The sequence below is a fragment of the Sinocyclocheilus grahami genome, unplaced genomic scaffold (genome assembly GCF_001515645.1).
Source record: "Sinocyclocheilus grahami isolate Dianchi unplaced genomic scaffold, SAMN03320097.WGS_v1.1 scaffold302.1, whole genome shotgun sequence".
In the NCBI taxonomy this organism is placed as follows: Eukaryota; Metazoa; Chordata; class Actinopteri; order Cypriniformes; family Cyprinidae; genus Sinocyclocheilus; species Sinocyclocheilus grahami.
In genome coordinates, this window is record NW_015505481.1 from 109760 (window position 1) to 132835 (window position 23076).

The 23076-nt window shown below is 40.2% G+C and overlaps 1 protein-coding gene and 1 long non-coding RNA gene across 2 annotated transcripts in view; both read right to left on the bottom strand.

The window, feature by feature from the left end:
- Nucleotides 1-4459: 4459 nt before the first annotated feature.
- The window catches only part of LOC107601217 (trinucleotide repeat-containing gene 6C protein-like), a 75269-nt gene continuing 56652 nt past the window's right edge, over nt 4460-23076 (bottom strand). The window contains exons 8-24 of the mRNA XM_016293308.1: nt 22671-22856; nt 22176-22339; nt 22013-22090; nt 21751-21808; nt 21519-21667; nt 21265-21396; nt 18118-18258; nt 17875-17994; nt 17668-17751; nt 17272-17518; nt 16698-16862; nt 16408-16601; nt 14838-15072; nt 11706-11930; nt 10478-10551; nt 10245-10384; nt 4460-10146 (exon numbers count right to left, since the gene is read on the bottom strand). Of these exons, the coding sequence (XP_016148794.1) occupies nt 9771-10146; nt 10245-10384; nt 10478-10551; nt 11706-11930; nt 14838-15072; nt 16408-16601; nt 16698-16862; nt 17272-17518; nt 17668-17751; nt 17875-17994; nt 18118-18258; nt 21265-21396; nt 21519-21667; nt 21751-21808; nt 22013-22090; nt 22176-22339; nt 22671-22856 (2768 nt within the window). The 3' untranslated portion in view covers nt 4460-9770. The remainder of the gene's footprint in view (nt 10147-10244; nt 10385-10477; nt 10552-11705; nt 11931-14837; nt 15073-16407; nt 16602-16697; nt 16863-17271; nt 17519-17667; nt 17752-17874; nt 17995-18117; nt 18259-21264; nt 21397-21518; nt 21668-21750; nt 21809-22012; nt 22091-22175; nt 22340-22670; nt 22857-23076) is intronic.
- LOC107601240 (uncharacterized) lies at nt 14520-15990 on the bottom strand. The gene is made up of 3 exons (XR_001610903.1): nt 15406-15990; nt 15186-15291; nt 14520-15072 (listed from the first exon to the last, which is right to left on the bottom strand). It is a non-coding gene; the product is annotated as an uncharacterized lncRNA (long non-coding RNA).

Sequence of the window (23076 nt, forward strand, 5' to 3'; positions counted from 1 at the left end):
TGGCGAGCTGGCGAGCTTCATCTTTCAAAATTAATGTAAAGACAGTAAATAATGTCATTAGTTTTACCATCAGTTCAAGGGGAACAGAGCACAGTAATGTCTCTCTCTCTCTCACACTCACACTCACACTCACACTCACACTCACACTCACACTCACACACACACACACACACACACACAATGCGCAAAACTCTGCATTTGAATAGTCAATAGCAAATACTTAAACTAATAACAAAACAGTAGCTGATTCAGAAGCGCCAGATTGTCATAGCAAAGTCAGAATGACCTCCTCTCCTAGGTTCATGAAACGGTCGTCCATAAAATGCATTGCTGTTCTGTTGTAAGTAATCTTAAAGATTCCTAAATGCATCTACTTCTGGAAGGCCAAATAAAGTGCTTTTGCTTTCGCCTAGAAACACACAGCGTCTCCCTGACATGGCTGCTTCAACACTAACTGCGGTTACTGAAACCACGCCTTCTTTCTTTGCGTGCACATTTGGGCGGCATTATGCAAATATTTCCACATAGTGATGTAGATATGTGGGGGCATCATATAACCCCTTTAAAGAAAATTTCGAGTTTCCCACTTGTAATAACAACTTTGTGGTGGCGTTCATGTGCGTTCAACTCGTAAATACGATCTATCCGACATGACTTGAATGCACCATAAGTGTCAGAATATATAAACCTTCCATATTTTGCACGATTTTCAATTATGTCCGTTTGATTCTCCACACTTTGAATGACTGAGGCAACGAGGAGCCAGAATAGATGGTTTAGTAAGTACATGTTCTGTGACTGCGATATTATCCATATCACGCTGACAGCCTCAGGTGAGACCAATACTGAAACAACATTAAAAGGAATATATAGTTCACCCAAAAAATGAAAACTGTCTTAATTTACTCACCCTCATGTCATTCCAAACCTGTGTGAGTTTCTCTGTTGAACACAACAGAATATATTTTGAAGACCCAAACAGGTCCCCATTGACTTCCATAGCAGGGAAAGAAATAGGCTACTATGGAGGTCAATGGGGATTACCAGCATTCTTCAAAATATCTTCTTTTATATTCAACATAAGAAAGAATCACACACACAACATTAGGGTGAGTAAATGATGACAACATTTTCATTTTTGGGTGAACTATCCCTTTAAACTAACTCAAACCAACCACATTTTGGCTTCTACAAGTCTGCTTATAAGCCTGAATTCAACTTGTTTCAAAATCAATGAACTTTACACTGTTATTGAACTAAATAATGACACTATTGTCTTTTTTTTTCTTTTAGAGCTGCCTTGTTATGACCCCTTATATATGTTTGGCAGTAGCAATGGAACAATAAGCCCACATCTGAGCACATAATCTGTTTGTTTCAGGTGAGTCGTGCTCCTGTAGGAGGTATTCCCTGCTCATCTATACCATCACAGTAGGAGTGAGTCTGCTGCTACTCTCGGCCATCGCTCTATTTGTGACACATTATGTAAGGTTCCCCAACACCACAGCTGAACACTTCATTTACCATATAAACAATACAGTGTCATTCCTAATGTGAAAATACTCTTCCTCAGAAAAAGCCATATGCTGAGTCAGAGCGTCAAACCACAGCTCCAATTTATGAAGACATGTCAAGTGTGAAAGGAAAAGGAAGCAGTGCAAACAGTCATTGGATTCGTCCACCAGCCCCAGAAACATCTGCTATGCTGAAGAACCTCTACAGATCCCCCAAACAGACAAATGTGGAACAGCATCAGGAAAAAGAATCATAAAAATCAGCTTAGTTGTGAAATGTTATTGAAATATATCCATTTCCAGGAACATGCTAAAATCTATAACGTACACAAATATATATATATATATATAAAATGAACTGTGTTCAGTACAGGTGTCGCAATTCCTCGTTTTTCACCATATTTAATTTACCATTTGGTCTGTCTTTCTTTTTCCTTTTTTTTTTGGGATAAATTACAAATATATTTTAAAAAGAACAAGTATTCTGTTGCCTCATTTAATAAATGCCATAATAACTAACATAATTGCTATATTTGTAACTAGCAATAAATAGTTGTTCTTATTTACTCACCCTCATGTCATTCCAAACCTGTGTGAGTTTCTCTGTTGAACACAACAGAAGATATTTTGAAGACCCAAACAGGTCCCCATTGACTTCCATAGCAGGGAAAGAAATAGGCTACTATGGAGGTCAATGGGGATTACCAGCATTCTTCAAAATATCTTCTTTTATATTCAACATAAGAAAGAATCACACACACAACATTAGGGTGAGTAAATGATGACAACATTTTCATTTTTGGGTGAACTATCCCTTTAAACTAACTCAAACCAACCACATTTTGGCTTCTACAAGTCTGCTTATAAGCCTGAATTCAACTTGTTTCAAAATCAATGAACTTTACACTGTTATTGAACTAAATAATGACACTATTGTCTTTTTTTTTCTTTTAGAGCTGCCTTGTTATGACCCCTTATATATGTTTGGCAGTAGCAATGGAACAATAAGCCCACATCTGAGCACATAATCTGTTTGTTTCAGGTGAGTCGTGCTCCTGTAGGAGGTATTCCCTGCTCATCTATACCATCACAGTAGGAGTGAGTCTGCTGCTACTCTCGGCCATCGCTCTATTTGTGACACATTATGTAAGGTTCCCCAACACCACAGCTGAACACTTCATTTACCATATAAACAATACAGTGTCATTCCTAATGTGAAAATACTCTTCCTCAGAAAAAGCCATATGCTGAGTCAGAGCGTCAAACCACAGCTCCAATTTATGAAGACATGTCAAGTGTGAAAGGAAAAGGAAGCAGTGCAAACAGTCATTGGATTCGTCCACCAGCCCCAGAAACATCTGCTATGCTGAAGAACCTCTACAGATCCCCCAAACAGACAAATGTGGAACAGCATCAGGAAAAAGAATCATAAAAATCAGCTTAGTTGTGAAATGTTATTGAAATATATCCATTTCCAGGAACATGCTAAAATCTATAACGTACACAAATATATATATATATAAAATGAACTGTGTTCAGTACAGGTGTCGCAATTCCTCGTTTTTCACCATATTTAATTTACCATTTGGTCTGTCTTTCTTTTTCCTTTTTTTTTTGGGATAAATTACAAATATATTTTAAAAAGAACAAGTATTCTGTTGCCTCATTTAATAAATGCCATAATAACTAACATAATTGCTATATTTGTAACTAGCAATAAATAGTTGTTCTTCCTTAAAACTGCATTTTCCAATCCTTCTTTAACCCACTTGTTTTAGAAGAGTAATTTTAGATAAAGCAGGGTGAATACAGGCTGGTTACGTTCTGATAATTTGTCATGGGCATTTTTTTTATGTGATCCGAATTGCTACATATCATGCACACTATTTTTCATTCTATTAAAAAAAAAAACTAAAACATAACACTGCAGGTTACTGATGTCTACTACTAAGAAATGACCAAACCAAATTCATTACAGCCAAGAACAAAAATGCAATTTATTAATTGTTTGAAAGAAGCTCCATAGTTCAAAAAATTTTTTCGGTGCATGTCAACAATCACATTCTATGAGGAGAGAAAACGAGAGAGAAAACAAAAACATTAAAAGCCACTGACTTCTTAAAATCTCAGTACAGACATATTCCTTAACATTTAAAATCAAAAGGCAAAAGCAACCCAGTATCTCCATCCACACCCATCCCAGTAACACACACTCAGTCGCACACACACACACACGCGCGCAGAACACAGGCAACCTTGAAAGTCATGGGCTACAAACCCCCCCCCCCACCACAGTGCTTCAGAATGAGACGTTCATTGGTTTAGGAATACACAGCATGGTGATGTACTTACTGTATGTAAGAAACATGAAAAATGGGAAATAAGATGGGGTCGGTGGGGAAGGGAGACAACAGAGTAAATGAGCACAATAAAAATAATCCCTCTAATCCCAATGAGAGATGGGTCACAGAGGCTTTAAGAAGCCCACCCCCTTGTGCATAGATCATGATCCGTATAAACCAGCTTTTTTTCTCTTTAAATCGATCAATTTGATACAGAACCCCTGCCCCCCAACCCCTCTTTTTAATTTCTCATTATATAATACCCGCCACAAGAGACAGAATGACAAAGAGGAAAGAAATAGTAATGCACAATGGTCCTGATTTCAACAGGAAGGGACCTCATGTTAAGAAAATACAATAAAGATTCAAACATACAGCATTTGTATGTTCTTTCACCGTCTTTTGAACAATCAAAATCATTCATCATTTTGTTTAAAATGTAAAGCAATTTCAATATATAGATTCATATATATAAAGCACTCCATTTTTTAAAGTTCATTAAGAGTTCATTATTTGGTAAATATGTAACTGCTACGGATTTAGAAACAAAGGTATTTTCTTCTTCTGAAATCCATAACCTTCAGTGCTTATGTTTTTTTTTTTCTGTTATCCTCTTTCTCTAAAAACAAACATTAAATGGCGTGGAGTTGGTACTCTGGAACCCTTGCCTTCCTGAGACATTATCCACTTTTTTTGTGTGCAAGATAGTGAACATTTATGTCTTTTCTCTTTTTTTTTCAACAAAGGAAATGTTTTTTTGCATTGAAAAAAAAAACACAGGCTTTGATAATCTATGAAAGTAACATAGCCAACATAAATAAAAAATTAAAATAAAAACATGACAACACTGATCAATCCCAGAGTTCTGCAAGTAGCACAATAATCTTCATTCCGTAAAGTGTTTTTGCTATTCATTTGATGGAAGTATATGTCCTTTAGGATTTTTCTCTTCTCATGACAATGAGACCTCGCAAAATTTATTTTCCTTGAACTTCCGAAAAACATGAAATGCTTGTAAACTGTTGGTGGCCTTGCACAAAGAAGATCTAGAACAGGTACGAACATTAATGACCAAAAAAAAAAAAAAAAAAAAACGAAAGATAGGCACCTCTGAAATGAGTCTTGTAAGAAACTCTTCTCCAGATGTCTATCCAGCTCATCATGGTGTAACATGGGGAGTTACAAGTCCCTCTACATCAATCTATGGCCACAGTTCTACGAAAAAAAAAAAAAAAATCCCTACATTTTATATATACTTTTTTTTGTTAGTATTTTGCATTTTTTTCTGTTTATGATCTGAAAAACAAAATGGTGCAATACTCAAAATAATCAATTTCTTTATCATGGATTATTCCACAATAAAAGCCACTATAAGGTAGATAATCGTATTATAGATAAAAAAAAAAAAAAACACGTTATTTTTCTCAAGTCCTCGAGTAAACATTAACACATGAATTGTCACCTTGTCCCCTTAGTACTTTAATATCATGTACGATTAGCTGAATGAGGGGAAGCAGACACTCAGTGCAACTCTAATAACAAAGCTAATAACAAATACGATAACAATACACATACGAATATATTTTTGAATAGCCAACAAAAAAACTCTAAGATGCTTAAAATGAAACGAAGGCGCAAACAAACCCACTGTAATCACTAGCATACATTGGTTTGAACCCACTCACACAGGCAAATGAACACATTCATCCATCATACAGTACACACGCAATCTTGTGCAAACACTCACATACAACCGATGTCACTTTGCAGGTTTTTTTTTTTTTTTTTTTTTTTTTTTTTTTTTTTAACCAAGGTTTTTTGTTTGTTTGTTTTTTTCAGTTTGAACTGATGTTATCAAAAAGCTTGGAAGTGTATGAATGACCAAAAAAAAAATAATTCACATTACATTATTGGCGCTTCTTATTCAAGTATTTGTGTTTTTTAATTTGTATAATTTTGATATGTTTATGCTTTTTATCATCTAGGTAAATTCATGGAGAGAAGGGAACAGGGGGTTACTCGGGCCTGAAAAGCAAAGTAAAGGTAAATAAACACAAAAGATAACCAGTTATATGCATGCACAGGATTTCAGATGTACATGTATATCAACCAGCATGTGCATATTCTAGCCAGGACCCAAAGAAAGAGGATTTGTGTTTCTTAGAGCTCATCTCCACCCAGGCCCTGTTATTTTGTACGATTGAAGCAGCCTTTTTATCTAAACAAAGTTGCATCTGAGCCGTGGAGCTGGGGTACATTAGTCCAATCAATAAGACCCAGTATATGCCCACAGTGGAGGACACAGTGGGCACTTGTTGGCTAGCTCGCTAGTCTGCCAGGCAATCCTCTGGATTTTAAACACGTTTTGGACGTTTGTTTTTCGTGGTCTCGAGTACAGCTTAGAGAAAGGCAGTTAAATATATATATATATATATATATATATCTTCAAAAACAGGCAATAGTGATTGTTGCTAGTGTGACTCGAGTGTGGAAAAACAAATCTTCCAGAAAGAGATTTTCCCCTTTTAAGACTTGGTATCAACTGGCATGTGCCCCAGGCCTCCTGATACAATAAGTCCACATGGACCTGGACCGGTTTAAAAAAAAAAAAATTATAATAATAATCTGCACCGTTTCCCTACTATCGGGTCAGGACAGAATTTAATACCATCAATACAGCAACCCCAGAGTCATCTGTCCGCCAATTCAGGGCGTCAAAGGCTTGCAGAGAGAAGCACTTCAGTCAAGAGTGTACAGAATTAAAGTTTCCTTTTTCAACAATACTAATAATAATAATCAGACAAAAACCTTTTTTGGTTTAAAAAAAGAAAAGGAAAAGACGTACCCAAATGTGAACCATCTACAGTGCATCTAAACATTCTGGATTCCCTGTTTAATTGTCAGCAGTCCTCCCAGAAGTATATATTTGATACCCGGGACAAGGTGCTACCCGTCTGTCTGGGTGCCAACCTGCATTCTACCTCTCCACTCCATGTGCTCTTTACAAAACCAAACATCAAAACAAATTTCAAGAAAGAAGAAGTTCCACTCTGATAGATTCATGTCTAGGTTAGGTCTACGATCAAGAATAGGTACATTAGGATCTAGAAAAACAAAACAAAAAAACAGTGGGACTTCCTGCGAATCCTTCTCAGAGTCCACTCGCCCACCCATTTAGCCTCTTTAAAGCCACATCGGATAATGCAATAGCGTCCTCCACGTAACGATAAAACAGTTTGGGGTTCTCTGAGGCTGCCCTGAGACTGCATGTACATAATGTAAGAGATCATTCAGAGAGTAAACAGTGAGGGCCTGGGCCATTGGGCCGGTTTCTTACTTTAGGCCACACCGTAAGGAAGCTGCCTTCTCACAATCACCTGGTGAGCTGAAGAGTGGGCTTGGAGAGAACTACAGATTGAAGGCCGTAAACTGCACCTCTCGGTCGGTCTTTGCATAGAAGTGGAGAGCCGAGTCTCCGTTATCATTTGCTTTTATTACTGTGAGAAGAGGCGACCAGGTAAAGTAGTGTACTCTGCCTGCCCTTTGTCGTAAGCACCAGTGTGAGTGTGTGGCCTGGCGGGACTGCGACACTGGAGCGGAGGAACGTGCAGAGGAGAGGCAGAACACAAACTGAGCACCATCGACCTACTCTTCGTTTCGCCACTACGTGCACTCCGTCCTCAAAACAACCCATTTCCGTCACTACGAGTGATTCTGGATCAATCTACGCTGTTTACACTGAGGTGTGCCTCTTAATCAGAGTGTTTCTGCATATGCGCAGCAAGAGGGGCTGGTGAGAGCAGCTACCATAGAGACCACACACACATAAACCGAAAAAGCGCAAAATAACTATTTAACATTAATAACAGCAACGACGATAACAACAGCAATGTTGACCAAAAAAAACAACACTGGCAATTCCAGAAGGGAAAAACCCAATCGATCGTAAAAAGTACATAAAAACGAACCTGTCCACTTCCAGCTAAAGTGATCTTTGCATGAGAGGGAGAAAGAGTGAAGTTGAGACGAGGTCGAGTGCTGGCGCAGTAGTAGTACGTACTGATTGGCCAGGTCTGAAGGAGCCACTGCTCCGGCCCCAGGCGGGTCCGTTCTGGCATCTGGTGCGCCGGCCTGGCACAGCGGGTTAAAAGTCAGAGTGTGGGCACCTGAGGCGCCACAGCAGATAGGCACTCAATGGCCACACTTATCATACAGGTAGGCGGGGCCACCAGGGCAAAGGGCCCCGCAGAATCCATTAGAAACATTACAACACGTCTAGCATCTCCAGACAAAAGGCTAATGATTTTGGAGTACTGTAACAGTGATATTTACTTTGATATATATCATCTTAAAGAAAAAACAAACAAAAAAAAAACACAGGAAAGCTTCAGTCTTGTTGTGGTGTTTTTTTTTCATATCAGACATCCCTTCAATTTGCTACTACTTTCGAAATGTCTGACTTCAAAGTCGAAAGACTGTGGAAAGACTAAGACTAAGAAGAAAAGAAACTGCAAAATCCGTTTAGAGTATGGAGGAGAAGTTCGGTAGATTGCTTTTCATCGTTGCTTTTTGTCAGTTTCACATGTCCATGTGTAATTTGTTGGCATTGAAGTCAGAGCTTGACGCTCTTGCTAAGTGCTATGAAGAAACCACGCCTTCTTTGTTCCATACTTTTGTACCAAATACAACAACGAAAAAAATGCACTTTGTCTACTGGGTTACAAGAAACACCTCTTATTTGGTTTGAAGCCCCTGTTGCCCCTGCAGTTACACGTGTCCTTGAGTGTGTAGAGGAAGTGCTTGTGAATGTTTCATCACCATGGGCTTACACACTGAGAGAGTCCTCTTCTGTTCAGTCCCACGCTTGGTGGACACGGCAGGAGACGAGTCTTTGATTCCCCCCCCTGTCCCCAGGCGAGCTCCTGCCGTTTCACCAGCAAAAAAGCACTGCGTAAAGATGGACAGAAGAATCTGTGGCATATATTGCACTTCAGACGAACAACAATGAGGGCTTATGTTTTTTTTTTGTTTTTTTTGAAAGAGAGACCAAGGTCGTTTAGAAAAAGTAGTCCATCTGAAAAAGTGTTTCCTGTACAGTTTTTCATGAGCAGTGGTTAATATATTCCTCAGCTGTCCACGTGTCCTCTCAGCTTAAGAATAAATGCTTCAAATGTGCAGAGGGGTCAGATACCTGTCCGTCCTTTCGAGAGTTATGAGGACAGGTGGCAAACGAAGGAAACAGGAAGGACGAATGCACGTACGCTGCGGCTGAGATCGAAACCATGACAGTCCTGGCTCAGAAATGAGAAAATGTGCAATTCTCAAGATGAGTTTCTTCAGAGTACAAATGGAGTGGGACTGATCAGCAGTTAAGGCTAAAGTTTAGTGCTGTTAATTAATCCAAACGATCCAAAGGACAACTGAAAAAAGCCATGGATCCAGTCTAAAAGACAGGGAGTAGGGGAAGTCGGTTTGGAATGACGCACGTTTCTTCAGGGGGAAGAGGAAGATATGCTGTGATTGGGCTGACAGGATGTGCTCGTGCCAGAGGAATTTTAAAAAATGGCAGCTTGTCTTGTCGGTTTGTAGTAAAATACACTTTCACACTGGTTTCAGTTATTAGAGAAAAGTCTCGGTAAAGGTTCACTTCTCTTTTAGTCACGGTTCTTCATAAGAAGTCTATAGAATACTGTAACCCAAGCCTAATGATCAAAATAACACAGATGAAGAGACGCAAAACAAAACAAAAAAGTAGAGGAAGGTCAGCAGCCTCTATGCAAGTGTGGCCTCAACCTCCTGTCTCTTGGCTTTTCACAGTTCCACTGACGTTGATTATCGCCAATTGATTTGCTTGGTTTTTGCTCGTTGAGTTTCATATTTCGCTGCGGTTCGGGGGTTCGAGCGCTTGGCGCTCTCACATGGACTCTCCGCTCAGCAGGTCTCCAGGAAGCAGCGTATTGATTGGGGTGGGGCTGCACACCACTCGGCCGTCTTCGGCGCTGGGCGGCCCCCACAGGCTGGAGTACTGCGGTACACCCCCCCACAGCAGCTCGTTGCTCACCTTCCCGCCGGACCCCATCCCGCCCGCTCCTCCTCCCAGACTGCTGCTGTTCCAGTGGCCGATGGGGTGTGTGGCCGGCGTCCCTCCGCCCCCCAGCCGTGTGTGATTGCTGCTGGGGTTGGCCTGCCAGCTGGTGGTGGGCGTGAGGGACTGACCCTGTGCAAAGAAGCGGTTCACCTCCTCTTCTCCAGCAAACTCTGCCAGTATAGTGGTGTTTCCCAGAACACACCTGGAAAGCAGGTATTCAGAGACAGAGAACGGATGACTGTGATGATATAGCTGAGGTTGGTTCTTTAAAAAGAAGACATCAGTGAAACATTTACGTACATGTGTAGGGACTTTTGGGCTTTGGCAGCCTCCTCTTTAGAACTGTAGCGCACAACGGCGTTGCCCTGCGTCAGGTTGAGATGGAATGTGATGAGCGGGCCGTGTTGCATGCACAGTGTCCGCAGTGTAGAACCATCAATCTAAATGTCAAAGAAAACAAAGAGGGTCGCATAACACTGCACATGATTAACCAAGAAATCAAGTCAATGAACATAACAGTAGCACAAGGATACCTGTGGTGTGAGGTTTCTCAGAACCAACCAGCTAGTGCTCCTGCTGGAGCTGTCTGTACTCCATGTGGTACCTACTTGGAGAGAGAAATAATTCTTTAATGCTTTGATAAACTTTTATAACACAGTCCACTATAACAACCATTACAACATAGTCTAAGCATTAAAGTATCATGTACACTATTCTTCAAAAAAAATAAAAAAATAAATAATTAAATACTTTTGTTCAGCAAGACCGCATGAAATTGATTAAAAGTGACAGTAAAGACTTTTGTAATGTTGCAAAAGATTACAATTTAGTATAAGCATTAAGGTACACTTAGAAAAAAATAAGAAATTAATAGTTTTATTGGTAACATTTTATTTTAAGGTGTCCTTGTTACACGTTACATGTACTTACTATTATAATAACAATAAATAACAACAATGAATTATGCATAATTACATGCACTTGCCTAAGCCAAACCCCAATCCTAACCCTAATGGTTGCTGAAAATTCTACTTTGCCATCACAGGATATTGAAATAAAAAAGTTATTTTAAACAGTAATAACATTTCACAATACTACTGTCTTTACTGTATTTTTGATTTAAAAAAAAAGCAGTCTTAATGAGCATAAGAGACTCAAAAACATTTCTTATGTGGAAGGTCACCTCTTTAAACATTTTTTAAATTAAAATTTTATCTCTATTTATTTAGACAAAATAGCATTGCGTTCAATATCAACCTAAACCTGAACAGCTTATCAGTATTGACCAGAATTTTACTTCTGGTTCATCCGTTTTTAGATGAACGATGTTCATCCTTCACTATGACTGTATTAAAAAAAAAAACGTAAACTTTTATATATTTCAACATCACATTTTTATCCAAATAAAAAAACATCTGGTAAACAACTGCGCTACAGTTAAATGTTATGAAAGTGTTATCAAGCAACAGCGTGGGAATGTTGATTAACACGCAACATATGCGAGACCACAAAACAGCACGTTCGCTACGCCACCAGAGCCCATGCTCGCGAATGCTCCAACCGTTCCAATCCTCACCTCACCTCCACATTTTGACTAGCGTTTACACCCACATAAAAGAGTCAACTGACAATTCAACTGCCGTTTCGAAACACCCACACCTTTGCCTGAGAACAGCAGCACAAACACATATCCGCCTGGGATTAAACTGCACCATTTACATGCAAACACACACACACACACACACACACACACACACACACCTGAAGAGTAGGAGCTGCTCCAGCCAGCCACCAGGCCCAGGGTGTTTCCGCCCCACGTGGACGAGGGCTTGGTGTTGGTCAGGCCCGGAGGCGGCCGTGCGGGAGCCGTCGAGTTTCGGGGTCCTTGTGGGACTTTCCAAAGCTCGTGAGAGAGAGAAGCCTGGGTGTGCGAGATGGGCCCCGGAGACCAAGTGGACTTCATGTCAGATAGCTTTCCTGTAGATCAGGGAGGTAAATGTGTGAAAGGGCAGAGGAGGAAACTAAAAGAGTATGCCAACTTACATCTTATCTCCTGTTTCTAATTCTGTGCACCCCAGAATTAGACAAACAAGTGGTGAAAGGTGTTCTCACAGCAGTCACAGTCACTGAGGTGCCACCGCAAACAGGAAAGAGAGGGCCCAGGGCCATGTGTTACACTGAAAAAGTTTATGTCTCTGAAATAAAAGAGTGCCTTCTCACCACTTCCACCTCACGAAAATCACAGATAGCCGGTGACCATGCCGCACAAAGGGACAGTGTGTGACTAACACCACTGAGGGGATGTACAGATGAATTTGGCCCGGTTTACACCTGGTATTAACATGCGTTTTCGTCGATCCGATCACAAGTGGACAGCGCTAATTACAGGTGTAAACGGTGTGTAAAATGTTTTGAGCTTGTCCACTTTCGACCACATCCAGAGGTGGTCGAAAACGCATTCGATCGGATTGCTGTTGTAGTGTAGATGCGCATGTGGCCGAATGACTTCGAGCACCTGCTAAAGACAGCCTTCTCTCCGCCTACTGACCAAACACGTAATCATTGTGGGACGTGTTGCTGGGAAGCACGCTTGTCAAACGGGATTTAAACGTCCGGTTGAACTATAAAGTTTATTTCGAAGCACTAGAGAAACACAATGGATCCTCGTGGTTGGACATCCAGTGAGACCAGGTGCCTCATCTCAGTCTGGGCTGAAGATGAGGTACAAAGAAAACTTGGCGACTCGTATCGTAACCATGCAGTTTTTGAGATGATTGCAAAAAAATGATCAGAAAGCAGTTTACAACCGATCATGGCAGCAGTGTCAGCGAAAAATAAAATACTTAAAGCTTGCTTACAGGAGGGCAAAAGACAGCAACAGCCGATCGGGTATGGAAAGGTTAACCTGTCCGTTTTTTGACGAACTGGACTTAGTTTTGAAGGACAAGTCGTCATTTTGCCCTGCTGATGGCTTTGTTTTGGATTCTGCTGATGCCGGTCTGTTTACTGGCACAGCATCAATGCCAGCTGACACCACTGATTCTGATCTTGCAGGTGATGTGGCGGCAGAAGAAACCGAAGGTATGTATAAAAATTGTATTTGTTTCTAGAAAGAACAAGAGTGTACTAGCTTGCATGTTGCAATTACAACTGTAATTATCAGTATTAAACGCAGCATTTGAGTAGGTAAAGAGTACATAACTCATACCAATATTCTGTTCTAAATGTTATCCGTTTGTGTAGATAGATACCACACCTGAACGGGCCGATGGCGCTACACCCTCTGCAATTTGCAGTAAGAGGAGGAGAATGGCACATGAGAGCGGTATGAGAAGAAAGAAAAACAAATTTGAAACCACGCTGGAAATGTTTGCCAAGGCAATTAATGACTCAAAGGACGACGAGATGTTGATCAGGATGCAGGAGAGACAGCATGCCCAAGAGGAAAAAATTTGGGATGACGATGCAGTCCATCACATCACTGATCTCAGCACCTTATCCCTGTTACCCATCTTACCCTAGCACATCATTTCACCATCCAGCATTTACAAGTCAACTGGCTCACACCACTTCAGACATGCCAAGCTGCAGCACACCTGTTTTAGGATCTCCTCAACCGGACGACAGATAAAACCCAAGAAAAAAAAAAAGCACTACTCTATAAGACACTACATATCTTTGTTTTTGGTAAATGTGTGCAGTGAGAAATATAGGCAGATTTTTATTTCTCTATTTCTAAAATTTTAACTTTTTTTTTTTTTATCTATAAATATTTGTGATTTGTTTGCTTACATTGTGCACTGATACAGATATGTTGTACAGTTGATACAGTATTTTTATCAACATATTTATCTAAATTCTTAACATGTCTTTATTCTATACTTTTAAAAAATATATAAATAAACTTTATCTTTGGGATCTGTGTGCTGTTGGTGGTTTACTTCTCAGTGTTGTTTACCTGTTGTTGCCCAATATCTTAAGAAAAGGTGATTGACAACAATACATATTTTAATCGACCACCATTAACCTATTTTAAGTTATTTTACTTAGAACTGTAGTTGTCAATGAAAATGAGCACATACACTTATTACTTGTCAATGAACCACCATAAAAAACAAAATGAACAAAAAGTTTGGGGGTTTTTGAAAAGACCAATTGTTTTGTAATCCTTTGTGAATGTGCTGAAGGGACAGGTCATTTTTTGGGTGAAAGTGGATAATCATGACAATTTCTATAGACCAGGGGTGGCGAACTCCAGTCCTGTAGATCTCCAACCCTAATTAAACCGCACCTGCCTGTAGCTTTCTAGTAACCCTTCAGAACTTGATTAGCTTGTTCAGGTGTGTTTGATTAGGGTTGGCGCAAAACTCTGCAGGGATGCGGCTCTCCAGGACTGACGTTAGCCACCCCCGATATAGACCCTTCCATGGAGTAATCTACACATTAAAAGCACTGCATAGCCAGAACATGCTCATACCTCTCATATGGATATGCCAATATAGATAAGAAATTGACAAACAAGATATGCCAAACAAGTACATTAGACATAAATAAGTGGGGTCTTGACAAATCAAATAAAACAGACCCTTTTATGCAACTTTATTGTCATGGATAACATAAAACAGTAACAAGAAAAAAAAACTCAGTAAAGTAAAATAAAATTTCTTATTTAACTGTAGTGTTCAACGAACTCAGTAGTTACAACTCTGTCTGGAGAAATAACGTGAAAGTGCCTGTCTAACATGCAATGGCTGTTCTGCTCTCTCATGTGGCATTGGAAAGTCAGGTGCATTCAGTTCAACAGTCTCCTCCACATCCTGCATCCAAAAAATTGTCAGTGTGCAATGCACACAAGTTGTGAAGGACACAGCAGCTGCTCATAATGGTCAGAACCCGTGATATACATATTTCCATTCTCTTCAGCAAACATCTCCACCTCCCCCTTCAGCTGCCCAAATGCACATTTCACAGTCAAGCATGCACGGCTCAAACGGTAGCTGAAGCGCCTGTGTTCTCTAGACAGATTACCAGTGTCTGGAAATCCCTTCATCAACCAGCTCAAGAGTGGGTATGCTGGGTCTCCAAGAAGCATAATGGGGACATTTACACCCTCAATTTCCTGTGTGTCCTATAACAAACAAACAAACCAAAAAAGCTAACACATAAGTTACAATACTCAGAGAGCCTGAAATACTGCATAAGCTATGTAGCATGTGCAGAATTAAAATAATACAGTCTTACTGCTGCAAACAGGTTGCCATTCTCTGCAAGGTGAAACAGGGTGGAGTTCCGTAGCACTCGGGCATCATGCACACTGCCAGGCCATCCCACATCGATATTGGTAAACCTGTTCATTAGGTGACAGACAACTATTTTAACGTGCTTACATATAAACAGCTGTATAACACAACAGCTAAAACAAAGCCGATTAATTACTGTATGCATACAGAGTTGCACTCACAGTGAATTGTGATCGATGACAGCCTGTAATATGATGGAATAGCTCCCTTTTCAGTTGAAATAGTCCTTAGCATCTTCAAAAGGAGGGGTGATGGGTATACGAGATCCATCAATTGCTCCTGCACACTGAGGAAAAACCCATCTGTCCTTAAAGCCTTCAACGATTGCCTGAAGCTTCTCTCCTTTAGGCAAATTAATAAACTGGCGGTGCACAGTGGCTTTGTTTGGCATTATATGCGTGTCGTCGCATACGAAAATGTTCAAGTCACTGGTCATCAGTAAACGTACTGAGCACAATATTCTTCCACCAGTCCTGACTTCTGGCGTGAGTCCACATCGTTCGGCGAGGTCTTGCGGCTAACACTGCAGAAACAAAAGTGGCTGCTCTCCTCGCTTTTTCCATTGTCTCATTTTGCGAGTACACAAGAGTTGTGTGAGCTCATTTCATCTGCTGGATCAAAATAACCGAAAAAGCCCATACATAAACATGCACAGCACGTTGTGGAGCATCTTCGTTTGATAACTACACAAACAGCTGGACTCTGATGTAATATTAGTGCGCATCCATATGTAACCGTGCGTTTAATTTTCCATTAAAATTTTAACAATTAATTTTAATTTTGATGTTTTTATTATTTGAAAACGTTTTTGAATGCTGCAAAACCACAGTTTTGGAAACCCTGAACCAATCAAAGGCATGTATTAAAAATAAATATATAAAATAGCAGAAAAACAAAATATTGGATTATTTAAAAAAAATTTTTTTAAAGAATATATTATTTTGTCAAACAGTGGATTACGTCCATATTTAATGTGGTGCACCTCTACACCTCATTTTGAAAAATATTTATTTTTTTGCAGATGCTACTTGGTTTGATGTTGTTTTAATCTAGTACAATGACATTCAGTTGGTTTATAAGTGTAAAAATGTCCAAACAATATTAAATCCGCTTAAAGCTTTCATAAGCCTACTAGTCCAAAGAGATTTTAGAGTTGCCAGTTAGTCACCTGGAGGCCAGGTGACATTGGTCCCATTGGAGATCTTGTCATTGGTGTTCTTCCCCTGACCCCAGCTATCATGAGGTGCCAGGGGGCTGGCAGGAGACTCGGAGCTGGGAATCAGATTGTAGGGACTGTAGGAGTCATCCAGCGGGGGCTTACTTGGGGGACCCAGACTAGGGCCTGTAGAGATGGCACCTGTATAATATTGGTGATATGGAAAATCATCAGTATCAGGCCTGATATTAACTACTATGCCACATGTTCACTGATGACTATAAAAGTGAGGTGTACCATGCTTGCTGAAGTTGGCCTCCATTGGAGAGGAGTTGCCAGAGAGGTTCTCCATGGAGTTTGGGTGTGTCCACTGTGACAGGCGTGACTGAGGCTGAGGAGAGTCCTTAATGGACAGGCCACCCACCTCCATGCAGTTTACATTCATGTTAGGGTTCAATCCAGCTACAGAGAAGCACATATGCAAGAATCAGTGGGGTTGAGAAAATAACTTGACTTTTTGAATTATTTGTTAGTGAATGAGGGTTTTTAAAAATCATTATGATTCAGACCTATTTTCCAATAAATCATTTGGTTTGATTTGTGAACTGGTTTGACAGACTTATTGGGGAAAGAAAGAAAAGAAGATTTGCTCACAAACCAATTCATCTATATCAGTATCTAGCTGATGATACATTTTAGAGCCAACTTGAAAAAATATATTCACTATAGGTATGTGTATGACATTTTTCAAGACTTTAAAAATTATGTGGCAATTCCAGGATTACTAGGACTGTGGGAACAATGTATAGAAGAATATTTGGATCTTCACTAGTCAGAACGAATGCAATAACAGACAGTGCTGATAACTCACAAATAGTGTAGGGTGAGAAGGAGTTTGGAGAAGACTGCGGCTCTTTGGTCTGAAGGTCGGAAACAGAGAGGCTGGAGGCCTGGGGATGGGCTGGAAATGTGTCCAGAGTTGATTTGCCTGCGCTGGGATGCAGGCCCGGGTGTGAGGCGGGTGGCTGCTGCTGTTGTTGTTTCATCAGCAGAGCCTGAGCCAGCTGCCGCTGGTGCTGCTGGATCTGTTGCTGCATGTTATTGATTGTACGTGCAACCTGTAAGAAGACATGCTTGTGAACACAGCACACTTTATAGAAGTGTGATATTAGAACTTAAAAGCAAACACACAAACAAATCAGTATTGAGAATTGTGAGATTTGAATGGCATCATGGTGACCCTAAGCTGTGGGAAGGAACTGCTCACTTGCTGCTCTTGCTGTCGGATGGGGCCAGAAACACTGCGCTGTGCCTGCAACATCTGCTGCTGAATCTGTAAACGCTGGTACGCCTGCAAGATCAAAGTGACAAGTTTTCATTACAAAGAAAAATTAGGAGTGAAATTTAAGCTTTCTGACAAATAAAAAACTTATTTAATTACAGCTCAATAAGATGTCGAAAGACTGGCACTTACCAGTTGCAGCTGATAAAGTTGGTTCAACAGGGTCATATGCTGAGGGTTTATTGGTGAGGTTAAAAGTGCAGGGTTGAGACCAATGTTTTTTGCTGCAAACTGTAAAAGCTGTGCTTGAACCTGTCAGTAAACAAAATGGTCGGATTCATCACTCCCACATATACTCAAGTGGTGAAAAACTGTGTCACCAAATGAAGTCAGTGTCACAATAAGGTGCTAAACCACATGCGTCTGCTTGCACACCTGAGGGCTGAAAAACTGAGGCACTTGAGCGCGTAGACTAGGCTGGGACGAGTTGAGAGGTGGCACTGACGGCTGGGGAGGAGGCTGCTGCTGCAGGGCCCGGGCTTGTGCTGCTCCACTACCAAACACTCCACTCTGCATCTACACAAACACACACAAAATAACTAATTCAGAATTGAACTTTGAGGATATGATCAAATCTGTCATCCCCTCATACTGCCAGTTTAACAGTCAAGATATCAGTATCTTAACAGCCAGGTGGTCGATGATTAACACAATGTTGAAATACAAAATACACCTAGATCTTCATCAGGGATGTGCGCGACGACTAATTTGATTGACGTTTAAACTAAAGTTTTGTCTCCGACTAGGCGACTAGTCTAAAAGCAAGAAACCCCCTAAAGATGGTAAGAAAAAAAAACCTCTGTGCGTGCGTGTAGCATATATAATAGCCTATATTTGAAATACTTAATCTATGAATCACACTGTCAAATCCCTCAATGAATTCCGCTTGCTGCACACTTGCCTCGCATTATCACCATTTCATTTTAGGTAGTCGTTAAAAAGAAAGAAAAAAGAAGAGTATACACTCAACGTCGGCCAAAGCATAGCTTATTTATTCAAATCAGCTGGGGAAATGCAGAACAGTGAAAAATCAATCAATAGCCTGACAGAATTCTTCATCTTCATATAACGTTAGCTAACATATTAAAACAAGTCAAAATAAATAGGAAGGTTTATTAAGAAATAGCATTAAAACGGCTTTTAAAAATTTACTTTGTGTAGGCTATATCATCTAAAAACAAAATGCAACAATGCACATTTTACTTACTCAGACCATGCGTTATTTGTTCAGTGAAATTATCAACGTGGTCTGGTGAAAGACGGGACCTGAGGAGATTAACAATAAAATTCCTGCACTTGAAAAAACGCGCTCGGCAGGAACTGAAGTCGCAGGCATGCAGAGATAACAAAAAGCAAGCCGATAGAGTTTCAGAAAGCGCCAGGACATCCCGCACCACCACCGAAGTGGGTCTTCATTAGAGGAATAGATGGCGCGGATGGGATTGACATTAGCTGGCTTTGGCCAGCCTCTAAGCCAGTGGTTCTCAACCCGCGGCCCGTCACAAATTCAAATGCGGCACACCATGTTGAACACAATTTAAAAAATTACTTTGTTTTACAATTCATTTTAGTTTTTACATTAATTTAAAATGTACTAAATAAATATAAGCTATACAGTTCAAGCATATAACAATGTTTTAACGTTAAACCTAGATAAATGTGCGCTGTATCCAATAGTTTGCGCGGACAGTGGAAGCTGAAGCACGCTTTGCAGGACATGGAGGCGCCAGCGCGATCACTTGCATTTTTTTTCAGTGGATACGCCGTCATTTTTGCTCATAAAGGTAAGAGTAATACATCATTCGGAACTGTAAAGGGTCTACTTTTATTTGTGTGCACTCACAATATCAACAAAACCTTGTGCTTTTATAAAATAAAGAAATCAAACATGATGCGCTTTCTGCCGTCTCTTCTTCAACAGGAGCGCTTCACAAAAATGAACCGAAACTCAGCGAATACATGCCTCACAGACATGATAAATATATCTATAGAAAGCTTTAAATTACTACTTAACGAAATAAAACAAATCAAAAACTATTTCATTGTGATCATAATCCGTAAAGATGCACTTCTCTCTAAAGGTGCGTCTAATGAAGAGATGGCGAGTCAGGATCGACAACTTCATCCTTGCGACACCGACTCAGAAAACACTAGTTTATTAGTAAATAATTCAAATATCTCCTTACTGTTCCCCCCTGACGCATTTATGGTAATTACTTTTGTCGGTGCTTTGCGGCAAACTTAAGCCTATTGCATGCATTTGAACGCAGAACTCTTCAGCTGCGCTGACGGCACGCACCTGCTGCTGCTGCGGGACACTAAACACCGTCGAGCCGCTCTTGATAGTCACGGTAGCACGGTCTCGTGTTGTTTCCACCAGCGCGCCAATATTTTTTTCATCACTAATTGATGGATGTCTAAAATATAAAAATAAGGAGATGCCTAAAACAGGCCCGAGGCCCTGCCCGCGTCTGAACTATGACGTGAAAATTGTCCCGAAGCCCAGCCCGAGGGGCGTAAAAAAGGGCTGAAATGCAGGGCTCTAGCTCTGATCTAGCACACAGAAAACGATTTGACTGAAAATGTATCAGAAGAGATGAAAGAAAGATAGTGGTCATCTATGCAATTCGGAAAAATTGGTGGCTTTTCTGCATTAGGTATGTTTTTTTATTTTATTTTTTTTACTCTTTGTACAGCAGTTATTGTTCATTCAAAATTATTTTTTTTAATGTAGAATATGTGTTACATAAATACATGAAATGTAGAACATATAAAAAAATGTGCTCGTGGCTCGTCTGCCAGTGGGTGCCCCCCCCACGCATAAAAGTGAAACTTCGCCTATGATTTTGCTGTTACTCCTTTCAAGCTGAATTTCACAAAATTGGGTTTTATGGGGAGTAGAATTATTTATTTATTTCAATGAATGTAATCGATTAGATTCATATTTAGGCTATAATATTATAAATCAGGTTGGTTTGTATTGCTGACGTAATATGTAAATGTATGTGTGTGGCCCGCGAGACTTGCACTTGGACCATAGTGCGGCCCGGTGGAAAAAAAGGTTGAGAACCACTGCTCTAAGCTAACGCCTACGTGCCTGTATTGAATATGATTACTCATCGCTCCAGTAGAGTTATTGTAAGACAATTTGACATTACACAGTTTACACAAAACTTTTCCGTTTCCTTCTAATTCAAAATAATCCCACACCTTGCTCGTCTTTCGCATGGTCATTTTTGAACTCGCCGCAACTGACACGAAGAAAACGCATGTGAGGTCTGAGGTAAAAATGTTGTTTCCGCCCAGATAAACTTTTTAAAATAATGCATTATTTTTCAAGCATTTTATTTGAACTTATTTAAAATGTTTTCAATGCAATGTTAAAATGACGGTAATTTGAATGATAAAATCAAGTTTTTTTCTTTTCTGTCGTGTAATCGACTATTGTTTTCAGTGTCGACTAGTAGGAGCTGTACCGTTTAGTCGACTAGTCCCGCACATCCCTAATCTTCAGAGACCCACCTGTCTGTTGTTCAAGTTTTGCATCGCAACTCCAAGGCTCTGGCCAGGGAGTGCAGCACTACCCAATGGGAGCTTCAGGCTCGGAGAAGGCATAAACGGTGAGGTTTGGGCATCATCTGCTAGCCCAGCATCCTAAAGAGCAGATAACAAAATAAGTGAATAAATAAACGAGACAAACAAAATCCAGCACAATGTGAAGACTTCTAGATGCAATAACTGAAATGTACTGACTTGTAATTGTAAGAAGCACATACCTTGTCCAAGAAGGGGGGACGATCTGAGGAGGATTCTTTGGAGATGACTGAAGGCCTGCAGCCCATTGGTTTATTGACAAGGCCGTTGTTGTAGTCAGAGATTCCCATCCCCCGTTTATCTAGTTCGGTCTTCTTCTCCAACAGGGCACCTACCAGACAAATAATATTTGAATATAATATTCTAGCATAGAAGCTCTGAAGGAACTGAAGATTTTGCAGGTATAACACCTACTCATGGCCTGATCCAAGTTCATGTTGTTGCTCTTGAGAGCCTCTTCTGCAGGGTCTCTCTGCAGAGGCAAACAAAAACACAGTAAACACCATTGGTATTAATCCTTATTACAAAGACTGATTTTAATAATCCAATTAATTTGAGCAATTGGATAATCTATAATATACAATTAGGCAGTCAGTATCATAAAACTAATCCCAGGGACAACCGTCAAATATACAGAGGGAGAAATGCTCTTTTATGAAAGATAAGCAGTACTCACAGGGAAGCCCATGTCAGTCAGCTGCTTGATGAGATGATTCATTATCCAAGTATCATCCTGTTTGTTTGGGACTTTTCCCTTTAAAGAAAAACACACACAGATGAACTGAAGCATGACACCTACAATAAACTTAAGTAGTTTTTATTTTGTTTTTGTTTTTTACCTTTGGTGGGCCCTTTTTGGGTGGGTTGCCCCAGGAGCTGCAGGAGGAGTTGCTCTCTTGAGATGCAGTGCTGTTCCACATGTCACCCTCATCCTGCTCCCACTGCCCTGCAGACAGGCCCATGTCCTCTCCACCACCCCAGCCATCTTGCATAGATTTGGGGGCTGTAGGAACAAAAACACACATTATTGAAAGTGTCCATAGTAGAAGCACATATAAACATTTGCGATTGGTTATGTTTACAAACAACAGAAATAACTAATTTGTCCTTACTGAGATACCAATACATGTATAATCCTGTAGTGCATTATTTACAACAACAGGGGGCCCTGTTGTTACACATTTCAAAGCTCTGATATACCACCAGACCATCTATTTCCAACACAATTCTACTGCAACCGAATAACTGCATGTGATTTTTTTTTTTAAATCACAAAATCATGCAACTAAAAATATTTTTACTTTAATAAATAAATCTACATTCATAAAACTAACCAGGTTTGCAGGGGGCAGATCCAGGAGGTCCGTTGCCTCGACCATAGACCTCAGGGCCATTATCACCCCAGCCACCTGGGGGTTTACCCCATGCTGAAGTGCCATTGTCCACACTTGCTGCAGGGGCGGCTGCCTCTACCCATGAGGGCTCAGGTTTTGAATGGACCTTTGTCATCTCGCCCCATCCTGCAAAGAAATACAGCAAAACTCAGGACAAGTGCGCCTTTAGTTTTCACTGTATCATAAGCCATATACTAAATGCCCTTGAGGCTGGCAACATGTAGTGTATACAGTCTGGTCTAAATGTTTATTTCCTATTTTGCATTTTTCCCATCCACAAATAATTTTATTAGCATAACAATTGGAGTACGAAGTTGAATTAAAAAATTAAGATGAATCTCACAAT